Below are 16453 nucleotides of genomic sequence, written 5' to 3'. Positions count from 1 at the left end.
CTCTTGCTCATTGCTACATTTCTCTCTGAGCCTCAGTTTTCTCCTCTGTAAAATGGGATTGACGGGATAGGGAGGTGATGATCGAAAGAGGTAAGTAATACATGTGAAGTGTGTGGCACACAACAGACACCCAGTGACAAATCTCAGTATTATTATTACTATTCTTACCCATTCCTGGTAGCACAGAGAAATTGTGGAAAGGGTGGCAAATGCCATGCAAATAAACTGGCACAGCCACTCTAAAAAACAGCATGGAGGGACGCCTGGGTGGCTCAGTGGTTGAGCATCTGCCTTTGGCTCAGGGCATGATCCTGGAGTCCCAGGATCGAGTCCCACATTGGGCTCCCTGCATGGAGCCTGCTTCTCCCTCTGCCTGTGTCTCTGCCTCTCTCTCTCTCTCTCTCTGGGTCTCTCATGAATAAATAAATAAAATCTTAAAAAAAAAATACCAGCATGGAGTTTCCTCAAAAAGTTAAAAATAGAGGACTCCTGGGAGGCTCAGTCAGTTAAAGCACCTGATTATCTGATTCTTGGTTTTGGCTTAGGTCGCAATCTCAGGGTCGGGAGACTGATGCCCACATCAGGCTCCACACTCAGCGCGGAGTTTGCTTGTCCCTCCCTTCCACTCACTCATTCCCCCACCTGCACTCTCTCTCTCTCAAATAAATAAAATCTTTTTTAAAAAAGTTAAAAATAGAACTTCCCTACAATCCAGCAATTGCACTACTAGGTATTTACCCAAAGAATACAAAAATGCTAATTTGAAGGGATACATGCACCCTGATGTTTATAGCAGCGTCAGCTACAATAGCCACATGATGGAAGCAGTCCAAGTGTCCACTGATGAATGGATAAAGAAGAGGTGGTGTATATATATATATAATGGAATATTAGTCATCGAAAAAGAATGAAATCTTGCCATTTGCAATGACATGAGAGTATAGTACTGAGTGAAATAAGTCAATCAGAGAAAGCCAAATACCGTATGATTTCACTCATAATGTGGAATTTAAGAAACAAAACAAACCAGTTAAAGAGAAGAGAGAGAGAAACAAACCAAGAAACAGACCCTTAACTAGAGAGAACACACTGATGGTCCCCAGAGGGGAGGTGGGTAGGGGAATGGGGGAAATAGGTGGCGGACATTAAGGAGGGCACTTGGGGGATCCCTGGGTGGCACAGCGGTTTGGCGCCTGCCTTTGCCCCAGGGCGTGATCCTGGAGACCCGGGATCGAATCCCACATCGGGCTCCCGGTGCATGGAGCCTGCTTCTCCCTCTGCCTGTGTCTCTGCCTCTCTCTCTCTCTGTATCTGTCATAAATAAATAAAATATTTAAAAAAAAAAAAAAAAAGGAGGGCACTTGGGATGCACTAGTGCCGGGTGTTGCATGAGATTGTTGAATCACTTTCTACACCTGAAACTAATATTACACTGTGTTAACTATACTGGCATTTAAATAAAAACTTAGAAAAAAATTACATTGTGTATATGGAAAAAAAATAAAATATCCTGCAAATATAAAGCATTATGAATGCTAATATTCCCTGTACTTGAGACAGCCTTTGGCAGACAAGTTAGTCTGGACAATTAGTATTTCTTTCTCTGCCTACAGAGCATTGCTCTCTGCATTACCCATGGTTGTCCTTGACCTGGCCCTCCTGCTTTTTCTCAGCACATAGTCTGGCCAGGGCAGTCATGCTGCTTGGCTTGCAATGGCCAGGCAAGAAAAAGGGGCCCAGCCCGCAGACCTACAGCAATGCTTTTTCAACCTAGGCTGCGTTTGGAAGCACCAGGAGAACTTTAAAATCTGATGCCTGGGTCCCACCCCACTGACATTCATTTTGATTGATCTGCATGTCTAGGTTCTGGGACATTTTAAGGCTTCCCAGGTGACTCTAATATGCAGGTGGGGTTGAGAGACACCTCTCCCATCTAGAGGATGAGGGGAATGAGCTCTAGAGAATTCCCTCCCGGTTTACTCACAGGGAATTCCTTCTCTAATCTCCAACCCAAAGCCCCTCCACCCCCCCCCACCCCAGAAGGAATGCTAATTTATTTAGAAAGCAAAAGCCTCCACTCCCAGAAGCAATAAAACCTCAAATGGACCCAGAGCCAAGTAATTGAATCCTTGATTGATGGGGATATTTTTGTTCTCTTTGTGAAAACAAATGAAAGCAGTTCAGCCTGGGGATCTTAAAGACCAGCTTTAAAGAACAGGGGCCAGCGTGTGTCCCTCTGGACTCACCTCCTAAACCTGCCAGGAGCACCCACCCAGTGGCAGTGGAGTGTTCAGAGACACAGCATGAATCCACAGGTGCCCCATTTTCTATGCAAGCCAACTTTACACCCCACTTACTAAAGACAGACATAGTGGAAGGGTATATTTTGGGAAGCAGTTTCAATACTAAAGACTAAACCTTAAAACCAGAAAAGATTGCCAATTCATCAGACACCTGAGTCCCTGAGCCTCCCCTCCTGCCCCAATTACTTATTTCAACCCGTGAGGAATTCTAGGCCCCAAAGGGGATTTATATTTCGTGATTTTGCAGAACAAACCAGGGAGGCCTCTGCCTACCCTGTTGACACAGCAGTTATGAGTGGCTCTCCAAGGCAGCTGGCTGTTGGTGCTGGCTCACCTGTGTCCAGAGTGGCCTGACAGGGCAGGTGTTACCTGGGCCACAGGTAAGGAGGAGGGACAGGAGTCGAGGTCATGGGGAGCATTAGCACCGTGCCTGGCTTTGCCGAGGGGCCACGATACCCAGGACCAGTGATTCTCCCCTGGGCAATGGGCACAAAACTCTGAACACCTATTCTCTTTCCCACCTGCTGAGAGATGCCACTGATGGGAGCCTGCTGTGCCCGTGGGCGGAGGAAAGCTGCTGCCCTCCCCCTCCCCAAGCATACCTGTTACTCATGCTCATTCCCCCAGATGCCCCTCCAGGTGCTGACTTCTGGGCAGACTCTCACTCAACCTCCAAGACCCAGCCCAAAGCTCTCAGGCCCCATCAACCGCGCCGCCCTCACAGCAGCTCCTTACACACAGCTCAGTATGAAGGGAGCACTGTGGGCTGACCTTGAGCCACGTAGAGCAACCTCCAGCCACACAGCTCTGGGCCTGCACAGCCCCATCTGTACTTACCCCCCACAGCCCCAGGGTTCCAGCACAGCGCCCCCTCCCCACTCCCGTGGAGCAGAGTAGCTTGCTGAGGAGGGCTCCTAGCAGGTGGGATGGACAGTGAGAACATTTTGGAGGGGAGGGACATCACACTCCAGGAACATCCTTCACATTTCGGGAATAAACCTATGAGACTCTGTGCAAGGAGGGCGTTGGGGAAGGTCGGGGCACACAGGCTTCCTCCTCCTCCTGTGACTAGGGGCTGATTGGCATGTGGACCTCACGTAACCGCACAGTAATGAGGTCTACCCTTGCTTTAATGGGGGAAATGACAGATGCCCAATTGGGAGGGATAGAGGTTGGGGGAGAGGCGGAGAGATAAAGAGAGACAGACAGAGGAGAGAGAGAGATGCCTTTTCTGGGGATTCTTGGAGGGGCAGCCACTTACCAGTTCCTTCCTGAGCCAGGCTATAGCTTCGTCAATACTTTCAAAGCCTTCCAGCTTGCCGGTGGGCTGGGGCCCAGCATCCTGGCTGGCACGCCTGTTAGGTGGGGGATGCTGCTTGGACCCCCTCCTTGGGGATGAGGGCTCCTCCTGCCCACACTCCCCCTGCTCAGCAGCTGGCCTCGGGAAGGGCCATGTCTGCTCTTCCAGCCTGGCTTGCCATTCCAAGTAGGAAGGCCTCCGGGTCTCCAGCCTCAGTTTCTCGGTGAGGGCCTTCAGGCTCCGCAGGTGGTCATCGGGAGGCAGGGCTGCTCCTGCTGGCTCTTCTTCCCCACCAACCACTTCTTCTACTTGGATCTGAGGCACAGACATCCTAGAGTCTGCTGGGGCGGCCAGGCATGGGAGGTGGTGGGGGGCGGTGTGGGAATCTTGGTGGGTGGCAAGATTGGTTCCCCCTCAGGAGTGATCTCATCCAGCTGGGTTCAAGGCTGCTGAGGGCATCGCTGGGATGTGAGGAGCTCCCTGGAGCTGACAGGGACCAGGATGTGGACGAGCCACACAGTGTGCCCTCCGGAGCAGTGGTGGAGGTTCAGTGTTTAAGATTCTTCCCGGAGTCCTGTGGGTGCCATGCTTCACAAAAGGCAGGAACAGACAAGTGTCAGCAGGAATTTTGGGGGGGGCAGATTTGCCAAGATCAGTCCTGGAGGTGCAGGCAGATCAGAGAGAGGCAGGGAAGCAGGACTGAGCTCCCTCATGGGCAAGGGCAGGCGGTGAGAAGCTGCCTGCCGGCTGGTAGGAGGCCCTGCAGGAAGGATGCAAATGATGTCAGTACTAATCCCGCCCCTGGCAGACCTGCCACATTCCTGAGCTCCTTAGGAGGGGAAACTGAGGCTCAGAGAGGTCAGGTGACAGGGCTGCGGATAGTTCACTCAGGACTAGAAGTGAGGCAATTTCAAGGCTTAACCCAATGCAGAGAAGTCAAGAATAAATCAGGGCTCTCTACAGGGTTTCACCACTTTTGAAATGATTCCACCTCCATTATCACATTCAATCCTCATGGCAAGTCTGTAGTTACTTCTCCGAGTTCCCATTTTGCATGGGAGGAACCTGAGGCTCTTAGAGGTTGAATGACTCACCAGAGAGCTCTTGGCCATTAGCAAGGACAAGTCTGGGTTGTCTGATTCTGAAGGATCAGGTCTCTCCTCCGAGCGACAGCTACCTGAGGGTCCCCAGGCAGACACTGTTGTGCCATGGGTCTCAGGTCAGGGACCGCTGACCCCACCCAGCACAGCCCCCCCACCCTTCTTCAGGCACTGGCTCTTCCAGGTCTTACTGCGCACTCTCAGCTGCTTCTTCCAAGAACAACACCTTACCTCACGCTTCCGAGGAGGAAGCAAATAAACCTGCAACGGCTGAGGGAAGAGCCGACCTCACTCAAGGAGGATTGTTAAACCAAGCGAGGTTTGTGACTCACCATTCTAGAAAGATGGGTCGCACATTTACCTAAAATGCCTGCACCGCAGCGCCTCGTGGACAAGGGCTGTGGCTTTCTGATGTGACTTGGCCTTCCCACCTCTGGGGAGGGGGTCTGAGGGCAGGTAGAGAAATCACTCCGAGTCCCAGGCCAAGTCCAAGTGAAGCTCCAGCCTCCCAGCCCCATCCCTGTGCCCACAGAGTCCAGGCAGGTGGAGATGGAGATGGGTACATCAGAGTTGGGGATGTTTGACTTGGACCAAGGAGAGAAGTCCTTGGTTCTCAGCCGGCTCTTGAAAAAAAATGTGTGCTGAGGGCATGCTGAAAAAGCATGAATTCATACGGAAAGATGTCCAAGATAAAGCTTAGGTGAGAAAACCCAAAACATTCATAGTCTGGAGAGTACACTGTTGGTGTGGAAGAGGAGAAGGGGAAGATTTTTATTGATTTCTATATACCTAAAATGATCTCTGCAAAGAGAAAAACGAAAACTAAGAGTCCTGATGACTTGTTTGGGTGACAGGAACTGGGCATGGGTGTTGGTGGGCAGGCATATGAAGAGGCAGAGAATGCGGGGAGTGGGGAGCAAAATAAAAACAGAGACTTGGCCCCCTGGGGAGGCTCTGGGGCTTCTCTCCCACCGAGCAGTGGAGATATTCAAGAAGAGCAGGACTTTCTGTCTTTCTGGACTGTTTCTACAATCCCCGCCTGCAACACGATCTGACCAGAGGAAGTCTGGCCATCCTCCCCATGCTCTGAGCCTGGCCCATTTGAGGGCATCCCTGAGGAATGAGGAGGAATAGTCTACCCCAACTAATAGAGAAACCTACTGTTCACCTCTAGCCACCCAGATGGGAATCCCCAGAGGAACCTTCACAAAAATAGATTCCCAGGCTCCATTCCCAAGGGGTTCTGATTCAAGCAACTTGGGATGGGACGTTAAGGCTCCGCAGGTGATGTGAGGAAACAGCCAGGGCTGAGAACCACTGGTTCTGAGCTAGAACACTAGACTAGAGATCAGATGGCGTAGGTGCAGGGCCTGTCAGGCTTGCTGAGCCTCAGTTTCCTTGCCTATAAAATGGGGGTGATCATACCAATCTCCTAGGTTTGGGAGGATTGGCAAACTAAGGTTTGTATCCACTTTCTGCAGGTTTAGCAAGCTCTGCAAACGTGGGGGTGTTCTCGCAAGGGGCTTTCAATGCACTCTCAAGGTTACACAGGCTATTTTAGAGTCTCTCTGAATCTAAAGACCTATTAGCAGCCCCTCCCAGGCACTGCCTCTTTTGCTGAGGTGCCAGAAAGTGTTTTGAGTGTGCCTCGAAGCATCTCTACCTTCCAGGACTTCTTTCTACCGGACTGGGGAGCTCTGATCATTCCCAGTGAAGCCTTTTGGAGAGGATCTAATTGCGGACAAACCCAGGGCAGTGCTCTCTCCACACCACAGTTGTGTGAGCAGACACTGACGGGAAGTCTCCCTTCATCTCTCCCTGCACACTTGACTACAGAAGGCAGGGGCAGCTATGGCTGCAGGGAGAACCTGTTAGGGAAAGGTCTTCCCTTTGGAGTGTGAAATAGCTATGACTCCATGACTTTATGAGGCTGCCTCCAAGGGTAGGGGGAGTTTATTTTAATTGGTGTTTTCTAAAGCAATCCAGAGAAGGCCTGTGAAGATGGTGTCAGAAGGACTTGGAGGCATTAACAGGAGCGCCAATGCACGGTGAGTCAGCTAATGATGATCCTTTGATCTGCTGAGCTTAGGGGGTGTATGAAAGCACCCTTGTGTGCATCCTCTCGCTCAAGTCTCACAGGGACCCCAAGGAGCAGGTGGGATCACCCCATTTCACAAAGGGGAAAATCGATGCTGGGAGGGGTGAAGTGAGTCACTCTTGACCACAGACAGGTGTCAGCAGTGGGACTTGGGCACAGTCTTCTGATGTTGGCTGGCCTTTGCCTACTCTAGAAGGCGTGGGCCGTGGGGTTAGACCCTCCCAGGGCGCCCAGTTCTGTGATCTTGGACATGTTACTTCTCGACCACGCTGTACTTCTGTGTCCTTTTCTAAGAAGTGGGGATAACCAGAATCGTCTATATAGTTTTCTGGGCTCAGCAGACTATATGAAATGAAAATGCAGAGCTCCTTGTTGAACAGTACTAAGAATTTCAATCTGGCAACAGCAGAGCATTTCCCCAAGCACAGGGCCCATTGGGGCTGCTCGGGTCCCTTGCTCCTGAAGCTGGCCCTGGTGGTAATAATATCACCTTCATGGGACCATTTCAAGGATCAAAGTAACAAATATTGAGCTCTTCACATGGCGCCTCCTCTATGGTAAGTCCTAGACAAAGTTAAACTTTAAAAAATATTATTCTTAAGATGATGAAACCTATCGGTGCTACATCAGTCATATGACCAGAAAAAACGCTCTGCACTGCACTGAGGAATCACCCTGTTGGTCCTTGACCTGCTGGGTGCACCCTGCATCCTTCCCTGGAAGCTGACTGAGATGAAGTTGATTGGTCCCACCTCCCCCTAGATGTTCAGGTCTCCCCTTTAGATTCTCATCACGCAGCGGTGACTAGCAGGTCTTCCATAGGAAGGAGGAAACAAAAGCCTAGTTTAGGAAAACACGATTTTATGTCCCCACTCCCTCCCTCTCTGCTCATTTTCTAAACACCCCTGTCCACAGCTCAGGGCCCTGGGGGTGACCTAGTTTGACAGTGTGTCATCCACATGGTAAGCGCAAGGGTAGGGGGCTGAATGTCTCACCTCTGGTCTCAGATCTGCTCCCCAGAAACCCAGTGCTGGGGCTCAGCTCTCTCCTCTTAGTCTCAGTTTCCAACTCTGCATAAGAGGGCTTCCTACCCCAACCCGCCTCACGAGGATGCTGTGAGGGTCTGCTGGATTCTGGTACACAAAAGCTCTCTGCAACCTTTGAAGAGCTGTACCCACCTGGGGATTATTATGATCATCAAGGCATGTATGGGGTATGGAGCGGCCTGAGTCAGGGACTTGCCACTTGGGGGGCATGGCGACACGGAGCGGGCAGGGACAGAGCCCTAGGCTGCTTCCCCTTGCCCCCTCACCAGGGGGTGAGGATTTGCTGAAATTGGATCTGATCTCCATTCTCCTGGTCATCAGAGGGTGTCCCAGGGATCACTGCCCCTCTGGATGTGCAGGTGCCCTGAGAGCCTCTGTGGAGGTGCTCCTCCCTCCACCTGCCAGGTTGCCAGGGCCTGAGCCGGAATGTCACCGACTCAGGGCACTGTAGGGCTTTGGGTGCTGAGCTGGTGGAGAGGAGTCGGCTGGGTGCAGGGGAACCGAGGCCAGCACTGGACGGTTTCCTGTGCTGAAAGGGCAGGGGAGGAAGAGCCCTCCAACACCAGGGCAAGCGGGCCTTCTTTTATCTAACCTAAGTCCTTCCTGTGGCGCGGGAACATAGTGTCTGTCACTTTGGGCCTTGCAAAGGTGGACAGCCTGAGGAGGAAAGCCAAAGGACGCTGGCAGACCCGGGCACCCAGAAAAACAAAGTCAGACCCTAATCCCCACCAGGCCTGGGCGTGCTCTGCTAGGCAGGCCACCTGGCTGCGGGGCAACACAAAATTTCCCTCAACAGAAGACAAGCCTCAGGGGCGCATCCGCCTTTTTTGTTGGAGCGACAAGCCAGCGCCTGGGGACGTGCGCTGCACAGGAGGGCTGCTGCTCCAACACGCTCCTGGCTCACTCCAGCCCACAGTGGCTGCTGCGAAGGAGGCCGTGCCAGCCATGAGCTAATTCTCAGGCTGCTAGAGGAGCCAGGTGGGTGCAGCTCAGTCATCCAGCCAATTATGCCCTCGTGTTATCATGACCTAATCTGTTCACTTGAACAGCTTTCAAACCCACTTCCTAGATGGACTCCTTGGGCAGGGAAGGGTGCGAGGGCAGAGGGAGCTGCTAACCCACTCTCTCTGTCTCTCCCTGTCTCTGTCTCTCTCAAGGTGAAGGTCAGATGAGACTGTTCCCTGGCAGGACTCACTCCCTTATTGCTCTACGGTCTAAGAAACTCAAAAGCCACCCTCACCCCTTGTTGGGACTCCCAGGCTCGCGCCTGCTCCCTTCAGTCTGGGGTACAGGGCTAGAATGGTTTCATTTCTTCTCCATGGTGTGCAACTTCCCCAGTGCTCCTGTCCCATGGAGGAGCATGCTTTCTCACTCCCTCAGGGCTTTGCACAAGCTGTTCCTTTAGCCTGGAACACCCTTCCCTCCCTCTACCCCTCATTTCTCAAGGGGTTTCTTTTTCAGGAAGTTTTCCTTGACCCGCCCCAGCTGTGTGTGCCTGGGATGCAATAGAGAGAGAGCACATCAGAGAAACAATGATCTCATCACAACAATATTAGCTAACGCTTACTCAGAGCGGACCACACCAGGCATTGTTCTAGGAGCCTTACATGTAATAACACATTAATCCTCAAAACAACCCTACAAGGCAAGTAGTAGCATTGTCTCCATTACACAGATGAGGAGACTGAGGCACAGGAAGGCTGAGTAGCTTGCCTGAGGGCACAGAACTGATGAATGGGAAAGTAGGGATCTAACCTCTGCAGTCTCGCTCTGGGCTGGCCCCTCAGCTACCGGATTTAGTGGTTCCCCTCGAGCCATAGCACTTTCCTAATGGTTCCTTTACCAGACTCTGGGCTTCAGGAGGGTGAGAACCAGGCTTTGTATCCTGGAACAAGCAGCACTTAGCACCATGCTGCCTTCTCTAAATGTTTGTGGAATGAACAAGTAAATAGAACAGATGCCCCCCAGGCACCCACCTCGGGCATTGTGGCCTATGCTCACTCCAGTCTCAACCAGTCTGGACAGGCTCACAGAAGCAGAGGAGACCCGGTCCCCTCACCACTTGTCCTCATGAGACATGCCCTGACCTCAGAGTCCCAGACACAGGCTGTCAGGCCCTAGGAAGAAAGGATAGCCCCATCCTGCATCAAGGGCCAGGCCTGGGAGCTGGCACACAGGGCAGTCCAGCATCACAGGTCCAGCTGGAGAGGCCTTCTCTGTGTCCAGCATCATGAAGTAGTTTCCACCCTGTGTCCTTTATCTCTTCTAGAAAGAGCATTTCTCTGTGCTTCCTGTTGAGTAAGGGACAGCTGGGGTGAGGTAGATGAGGTAGGGAGAGATAGGTAAGAGGGAAGTGATCTGGGCTCACCAAAAATCCCAGAAATGCTGAGGCTAACAGAGCCAGATAAGGGAACATCACCACACCACTTTGTCTTAAACAGCACAGAGGAGATATTCAAAGGGGAAGTAATGATGGTGCTATCAGAGGTGACATCAAGAAAATTTAAGTTTCCCGGTCAGTTTTCTATAAAAGACCAATCATAAAAGGCCTCAGGGGTCCCCATGCAGGAGCCCTCTCACTCCAGAGAGCTATTTTCTTTCCTTTCTGTTCTCAACCTTAATAAACTTTCACTTCACCTCACCCTTTTGTATCTGCGGATTCAGAGATTCGTTCTTCCACTCAGGGAGACAAGAACCCTGCAACCCTGTAACATTTCGGGATGGGTAGGCCTTCTCTGTCCCGAGTAAGTGGTCACATGACTCCAGCTGGGCCAATCAGAGTCCTCTTAGGTTTCAGTACCAGAATCATCCAGAAACCAGCCGGTGTTCCGTGCTGACCTGGGGTCACTGGGGGCCTTGGTCACCACAGGGAGAAACTGTGTTTCTGACATTTATAACCAGCATAAGCATGTGTTGGAGAAAGAATATAAATAACATCTGGCGTCAGTGGATATTTGTGGGCATTTGTCTTGTTAGTTTACCATAAACTGTTTTCAGGGAGCTCTTCATTTTGTGCTAGACAGCCGGCAGGTTGGGTATATCTCCTCTGGAACAGACAGGATCATATCCTCCTTCCTGTCCTGAGCCCTGACACAACCAGCTGTGAGCATGTGAATTGAGCTTGGCCAATCAGATGCTCAGGCCCAGGCCTCAGAATGTGGTGCATGTGAGGCCCTGAAGGAGAAATGGTTAGGAGTCGTTTGTGGCCACGTAAGCCTTGGAGCAGATGTGAAGTGCAGGGGAGGTGGCATTATCTTAGCCAGATCATCCCCGCTAAAGGACTATTGGAGGATGTGATACATAATAAGAAATAGATATTTGGTTTCCATCCCCAATTTCTCGTACAGAGAGAAACCCTTGGAATGTCCTGAAACCCTTGGAATGTCCTAATTGATGAGAGCAATAAGAATATTTCTTCTTGAGACTCCTGGGTAGCTCAGTGGTTGAGTGTCTGCCTTCGGCTCAGGACGTGACCCCAGGATCCGGGATCGAGCCCTGCATTGGGCTCTTTGCAGGGAGCCCACTTCTCCCTCTGTCTGTGTCTCTGCACCCCCCCTCCCGTCTCTCATGAATAAACAAAATCTTAAAAAAAAAAAAAAAGAATATTTATTCTTGTAACATCTAGGGTTTTGTCCTTAGTTCTTGAAATGGCTATAGACCCAGAGAAGGTGAAAGGAGTATCTCACTATTCATAACAAGTCCCTTTCAACCACACCTGCGTTTATGTGAATGCAGGGACTCATGGAAAACCCCTCAGGATGGGGCTGCTTGTCACCAGGGGAACCGACTCTGTAATTAGAGGGTTGGGACTTACGGCCCCATCCCTGCCCTGGGGGGCAAGAGGGAAGGGGCTGGAGATGGAGTCAGTCACAAATAGCTACTGATTTAATCAATCATGCCTATGTAATGAACCTCCATAAAAACCCTACCCTAAGGAGTTCAGAGAGCTTCTGGGTTGGTGTGCACACGGGAATTCTGGGAGGGTAGCACACCTGGGGAGGGCACGTGAGTTCTGCAACCCTTCTGCACACCTTGTACCTCTTCATTGGCAGGGACATGCAAGCAAATGCTTCCCTGAGTTTTGTGAGCCATTCTAGCAAACTTGTGAATCAGAGGAGGGGTTTGTGGGCAATTCTCGGTTTATAGCCAGTAGGTTGGAGGTACAGGTGGCAATCCGGGATGTGCAGTTGGCGTGTGAGGTGGGGGCAGTCTGCCGAATTGAATCCTTCACTTGTAGGATCTGACACTGACTTTAACTAGATGGTGTCAAAATTGAGTTCAATCATAGGACACCCAGTTGGTGCCTGCAGAGAACCGGAGGGTTGTTTAGTGTGGAAGAAATCACACATCTGGTATCAGAAATGTTTGTGTGGGGGTAGAGTGTGAGTCAAATCCTAGCACTCCACTGAGTCGGTCTCAGACAGTTTAATTCACAGGGCCTTGCCTCCCACTCTTTGTTTTCTGGAGCTGCCTTGGTTCTGCCTGTCTTCTCCCTTGGGTCTTTACCTCCTGCCAATTCTGTGAACACCTTACAGCAATACTGTTTTCTGCTGCTTAGACCAAGAGCCCTGATTGAAAGGTAGAGGATGAATAATTCATTTGGGGAGACAAAATACATCATTGAGGGCTAAGCAGTGTCATAAAACAGCATGACAACCAAAAAACTCTCTCCTCTCCACGTTTCCACGTGTCCCTGGGAGGCTGGTGGTGTCACCCCCAGTTGAGAACCACAGGGCCTCCGTTTTGAAAGTGAGATGGCTGCAGTGTCCACCCTGCAGAGCTATGGTGAGGATGAGAGAGTGAGGGCAAAGGGCTTGGCACACTACCATGTGTTTTATAAACTTAAATTCAGGGCAGCTCAGGCCACAACTCACACCTGAATTTGTTTCTTTCCTTTTCTAAAGCGGCTAATTCTTTTATTTTTTTCCCCCCAAGTGGATGAGGGGTCAATAGGTCTGGGATGTGGAGGCGGATCTCTGACCAGGCAGCCTTTTCCAGCTAGGTTTAATCATTAAAACCCTAAAGCTTATCTTGAATGGAGAGCCCAAGGCCCCGACTCAGGCCTGACCTCCGGTGGTGGTGACCCACGCAGGCTGGCCGTGAATTTCTAGTGCGTGCTCTGCACACTGGCAGGAGTGCTAATGACCCTGAGAGGCCAAGGGACACAGCCCTGCACCCTACCGAGCTGCCCAGAGGAGCCAGGGAGCTTCCAGGAGCTGCCAGAAAGTGTGTTTTCTCTCCTATCAGAGGTTGCCATGGTGACCAAAGCAGGAGGGGACACCCGCTGGTCTGGCCCCTGCATAGCTCATCTTTATTCCAAGTCTTGGCTGAGCCAGTGTGGGGAGGGAGCTCCTGAGGTGGGGGAATGACATCTTGCAGAGACTGGACCCTGGCGGGGGTGAACTGTGCTGGGACATTGTGTGTGTGTGTGTGGGGGGGTAGGTTATATTGTTGCATGTGTGCTCTGGGTGCACGGTGGGGGATGACAGTAAGGGAAGGAGGATGGTACCACAGCTGTGCCTGTCAGTGGAACCTTTCTCAAATGCCCCCCTGATCTATACCTCAGGGGACAGCTCACCTACGGGGCTGCAAGCTGCCCACCCAGAAGACCCCTTCATTTTCTACCTCCTGGAAGTCATCTGTTTGCTGCCTGGATTACTCCTGGCAGCAAGCCACTGTGAGAATCCAGCCATTTCTTCTAAGAGTCTGAGGCCATGCTGCCTGCCCTCAAGTCTTGGCTCCACACAGAGACTGGCTCTGACCATCTTATGGAGACATCCTTCTTCCTTTGAACCCATAGCTGTTATCACTCATCATATAACTATGCTATATGTCGATTTATTTATTTATTTACTTATTTATTGTATATTTCACCCACTAGAATGTAGGCTCTGTGAGGGCGGTGATGGTCTCCTGTGTCTCTAGCACCCAGGACACAGTAGGTGCTCAGCAGCCTTGTTGAACAAACGAATGACTTCTCCGGGACCTCCCTGCTCTCACAAAGACTAAAACTCTGTTTTCGAGCTCAGCTGAGAGGTTGCTCCCACTCAGAAGTCCTCAAGGATACCTCACCTGCCAGGTCATTCTTTGAATTCCCCCGGGCACTGGTTTCTATTACGCTCACCACCCATTAGGCGGTTTGATCTTGAGCTTTGGGAGTGTCCTGCCTCCCTGACCAGATGTCTAGCTCCTCAATAGAAGAACACTGCTTTCTCTTTTGCGTCCTGAACACAACACTCTAGAGACCATAGATGTTCAATAAGTGCTGAGGATGGTGATGCTGTGAATCAGTGACCACATCCTAGCTGTAGTAGTTCTACCTCCAAACCTGCCCAGCAGAAGACCTCCTGCAAATTCATAGGTGAGACTTTCAAGGTCAGAATGAGTCTGAATTGGTAGGCGGGATGGCTTGTGGGGCTGGCCTCAACTTCATGTTTTATACTTCCCCCAAAACCTCATGTTTGAATATGACCAAGTCTTTGAGCCTACTTCAAACACCACTTCATTCTAGAGCTTTCCACATTCTTTTTTTTTTTTTAAATTAACTTATTTATTTATTTATGATAGTCACACACAGAGAGAGAGAGAGAGAGAGAGAGAGAGGCAGAGACACAGGCAGAGGGAGAAGCAGGCTCCATGCACCGGGAGCCCGACGTGGGATTCGATCCCGGGTCTCCAGGATCGCGCCCTGGGCCAAAGGCAGGCGCCAAACTGCTGCGCCACCCAGGGATCCCCTTCCACATTCCTTTTGAATGGAACCGATCGCTTTTTCCCCAAACAAAAATTTTTTAGCACTTTTCTGCACTGACTAGTCTTAGGTATTGACTATTTCTCTCCTTGGATCACATTAGTTACATTTCTGATGCTCCTGTGAGGTGGACCAATGTCTTCAGCATCCCTTCTGTGGGTCCTCTCCCAGCATCATTTTAGTGTTTAGAAGGGACTGTGAGTCAGAGCTCCCTGCCCACCACTCCCACCCCCAGGGATGCTCATGTGACCCACACTTAGAGGTTCGTTTTAGCCCTTACTCTAGCAAGAGCGACTGGTCTGATGGATGTATGCATGGCCAAGCAAGGCCAGTCTGAGTCTTTCCTACGGGATTTAAATATAGACATTTGAAGAAACAGGGCTTTTTGGCCTGGAGTTTCCAGGGTGCATCATTGTCAGCCTCATGGAGAACTCATTTTCATTGAGAAGGAATAAGCCTTTAGGAAGGGGAACCAAATGAGAGACAGAGACAGAAACATGATAACATCTTCAGAGCCATTGGACCCAATGGTGTCCAAAGACATAAACTCCCTATTTCTATGCACTAATGAATTCTCTCCTTTGTTTGGGCTAATTTAAGCTGGACTTCTGTTTCCTGCCACCAAAACAGGCCCCAGTCATCTCCCTGCACTCACTGTGGGATCTGTCTAGGCACTATCTAATTCCAATTCTTCCCCATACTTCTTACAGCTACTGGCTTGATATTGCCAGTTCAACTTTCGTGTGTTTTTCAGTATAAGTAAAAGAAATATATAAGTGGTCATTTCCCCTCAAACTGAATACAGGAATAAAAATACAAATTTCTAGAATCAAGAGGAAGAGGGGAAGAGAACCATTTTCCAGTGGCTACCATGCACCAGGCCTTGAAATGGCCCTGAGATAGGAATATCTCTGCTTGACAGGTCATATACAGGTAAGTAAGAAATGACCATCTGAGCCCAAGTTTTCCCAACTCCATCATTTTGACCATGTCCTCAAATGACTTCATATGTAGAAAAGTAACAGGAACATATGCTTTATAGTGTTTCAATGTTTTAAAGCCAGGAGCAAATAATACCATTTAAATAGTCTTATGGCAATACTTCATTTTCCTTTAAAATTAATCTGCACAGTCGAGTAGGTTGAGACCCAAGCACCTAGACTGAAGTCCCTTTCTATTGACGTTGATGAGCAAAACTACTGCAGCATAAGGGTCTCTCTCCCAGTCTAGAGCCCTCCTCTGAGGGCAGGGTCTGGCAGTAAGGGGACCCAAGCCTAAGCAAAGTTCTGCTGTTTAATGACTGTGACAACCTCCCAGACAAATTACATGACTTTTTGGAACATGAGTGACGTGTCTGGTATGGGACACAGAGCTCATTTCTTCTGTCCCTGGTGTTTTTGTTGGAGGTAAGTTGGCTCCCAGGCAGGTCCCAGGGGCAGCTAGGATTCCTAGACCTGAGGCTGCCAGCCTGGGAGGATGCGCCGTTGGGTACGAGGCCCAATGTGGGACCCCAGCAGGTACAGAGAGGCTCAGTGGGCTGTGTTCCTCACTCCTCTGGACTTTCCTGCTCTGGGCAACCCAGAGAGCCTCCTAGCCAGGGTCACAGCACTGCTGCCAGCAGATGGAAATGAGAGAGATCCAGCCCAGGGTGGGAGAGAAAAGAGCTCCTGGCCTGAGAGTCAGCTCCAGGGACCCTGTCTCATCCTGAGTGACTGTAGCAACTCATTTCCCTCTCAGGGCTTCGCTTCTCTCCTGCAAAACATGCAGTTTGGGCGCATAGGCCTCTGCACTTCCTTCCACCTTGACACGTGCAGAGTTGAGACCACAGCGGCTGGTGGGTTATCACCATGTCACCGAG

General features: G+C 50.6%; 1 protein-coding gene across 2 annotated transcripts in view; it reads right to left on the bottom strand.

Moving 5' to 3' along the window:
* The window catches only part of FAM167A (family with sequence similarity 167 member A), a 45156-nt gene that overhangs the window by 18541 nt on the left and 10162 nt on the right, over positions 1-16453 (bottom strand). For both annotated transcript variants that reach the window (XM_038573653.1, XM_038573652.1), the window contains exon 3: positions 3565-4363. In XM_038573653.1, coding sequence (XP_038429581.1) covers positions 3565-3933 — 369 coding nt within the window. In that variant the 5' untranslated portion in view covers positions 3934-4363. The remainder of the gene's footprint in view (positions 1-3564; positions 4364-16453) is intronic.

The sequence above is a fragment of the Canis lupus genome, chromosome 25, assembly GCF_011100685.1.
Source record: "Canis lupus familiaris isolate Mischka breed German Shepherd chromosome 25, alternate assembly UU_Cfam_GSD_1.0, whole genome shotgun sequence".
NCBI lineage: Eukaryota > Metazoa > Chordata > Mammalia > Carnivora > Canidae > Canis > Canis lupus.
This window is presented reverse-complemented; position numbering and strand designations above follow the sequence as displayed.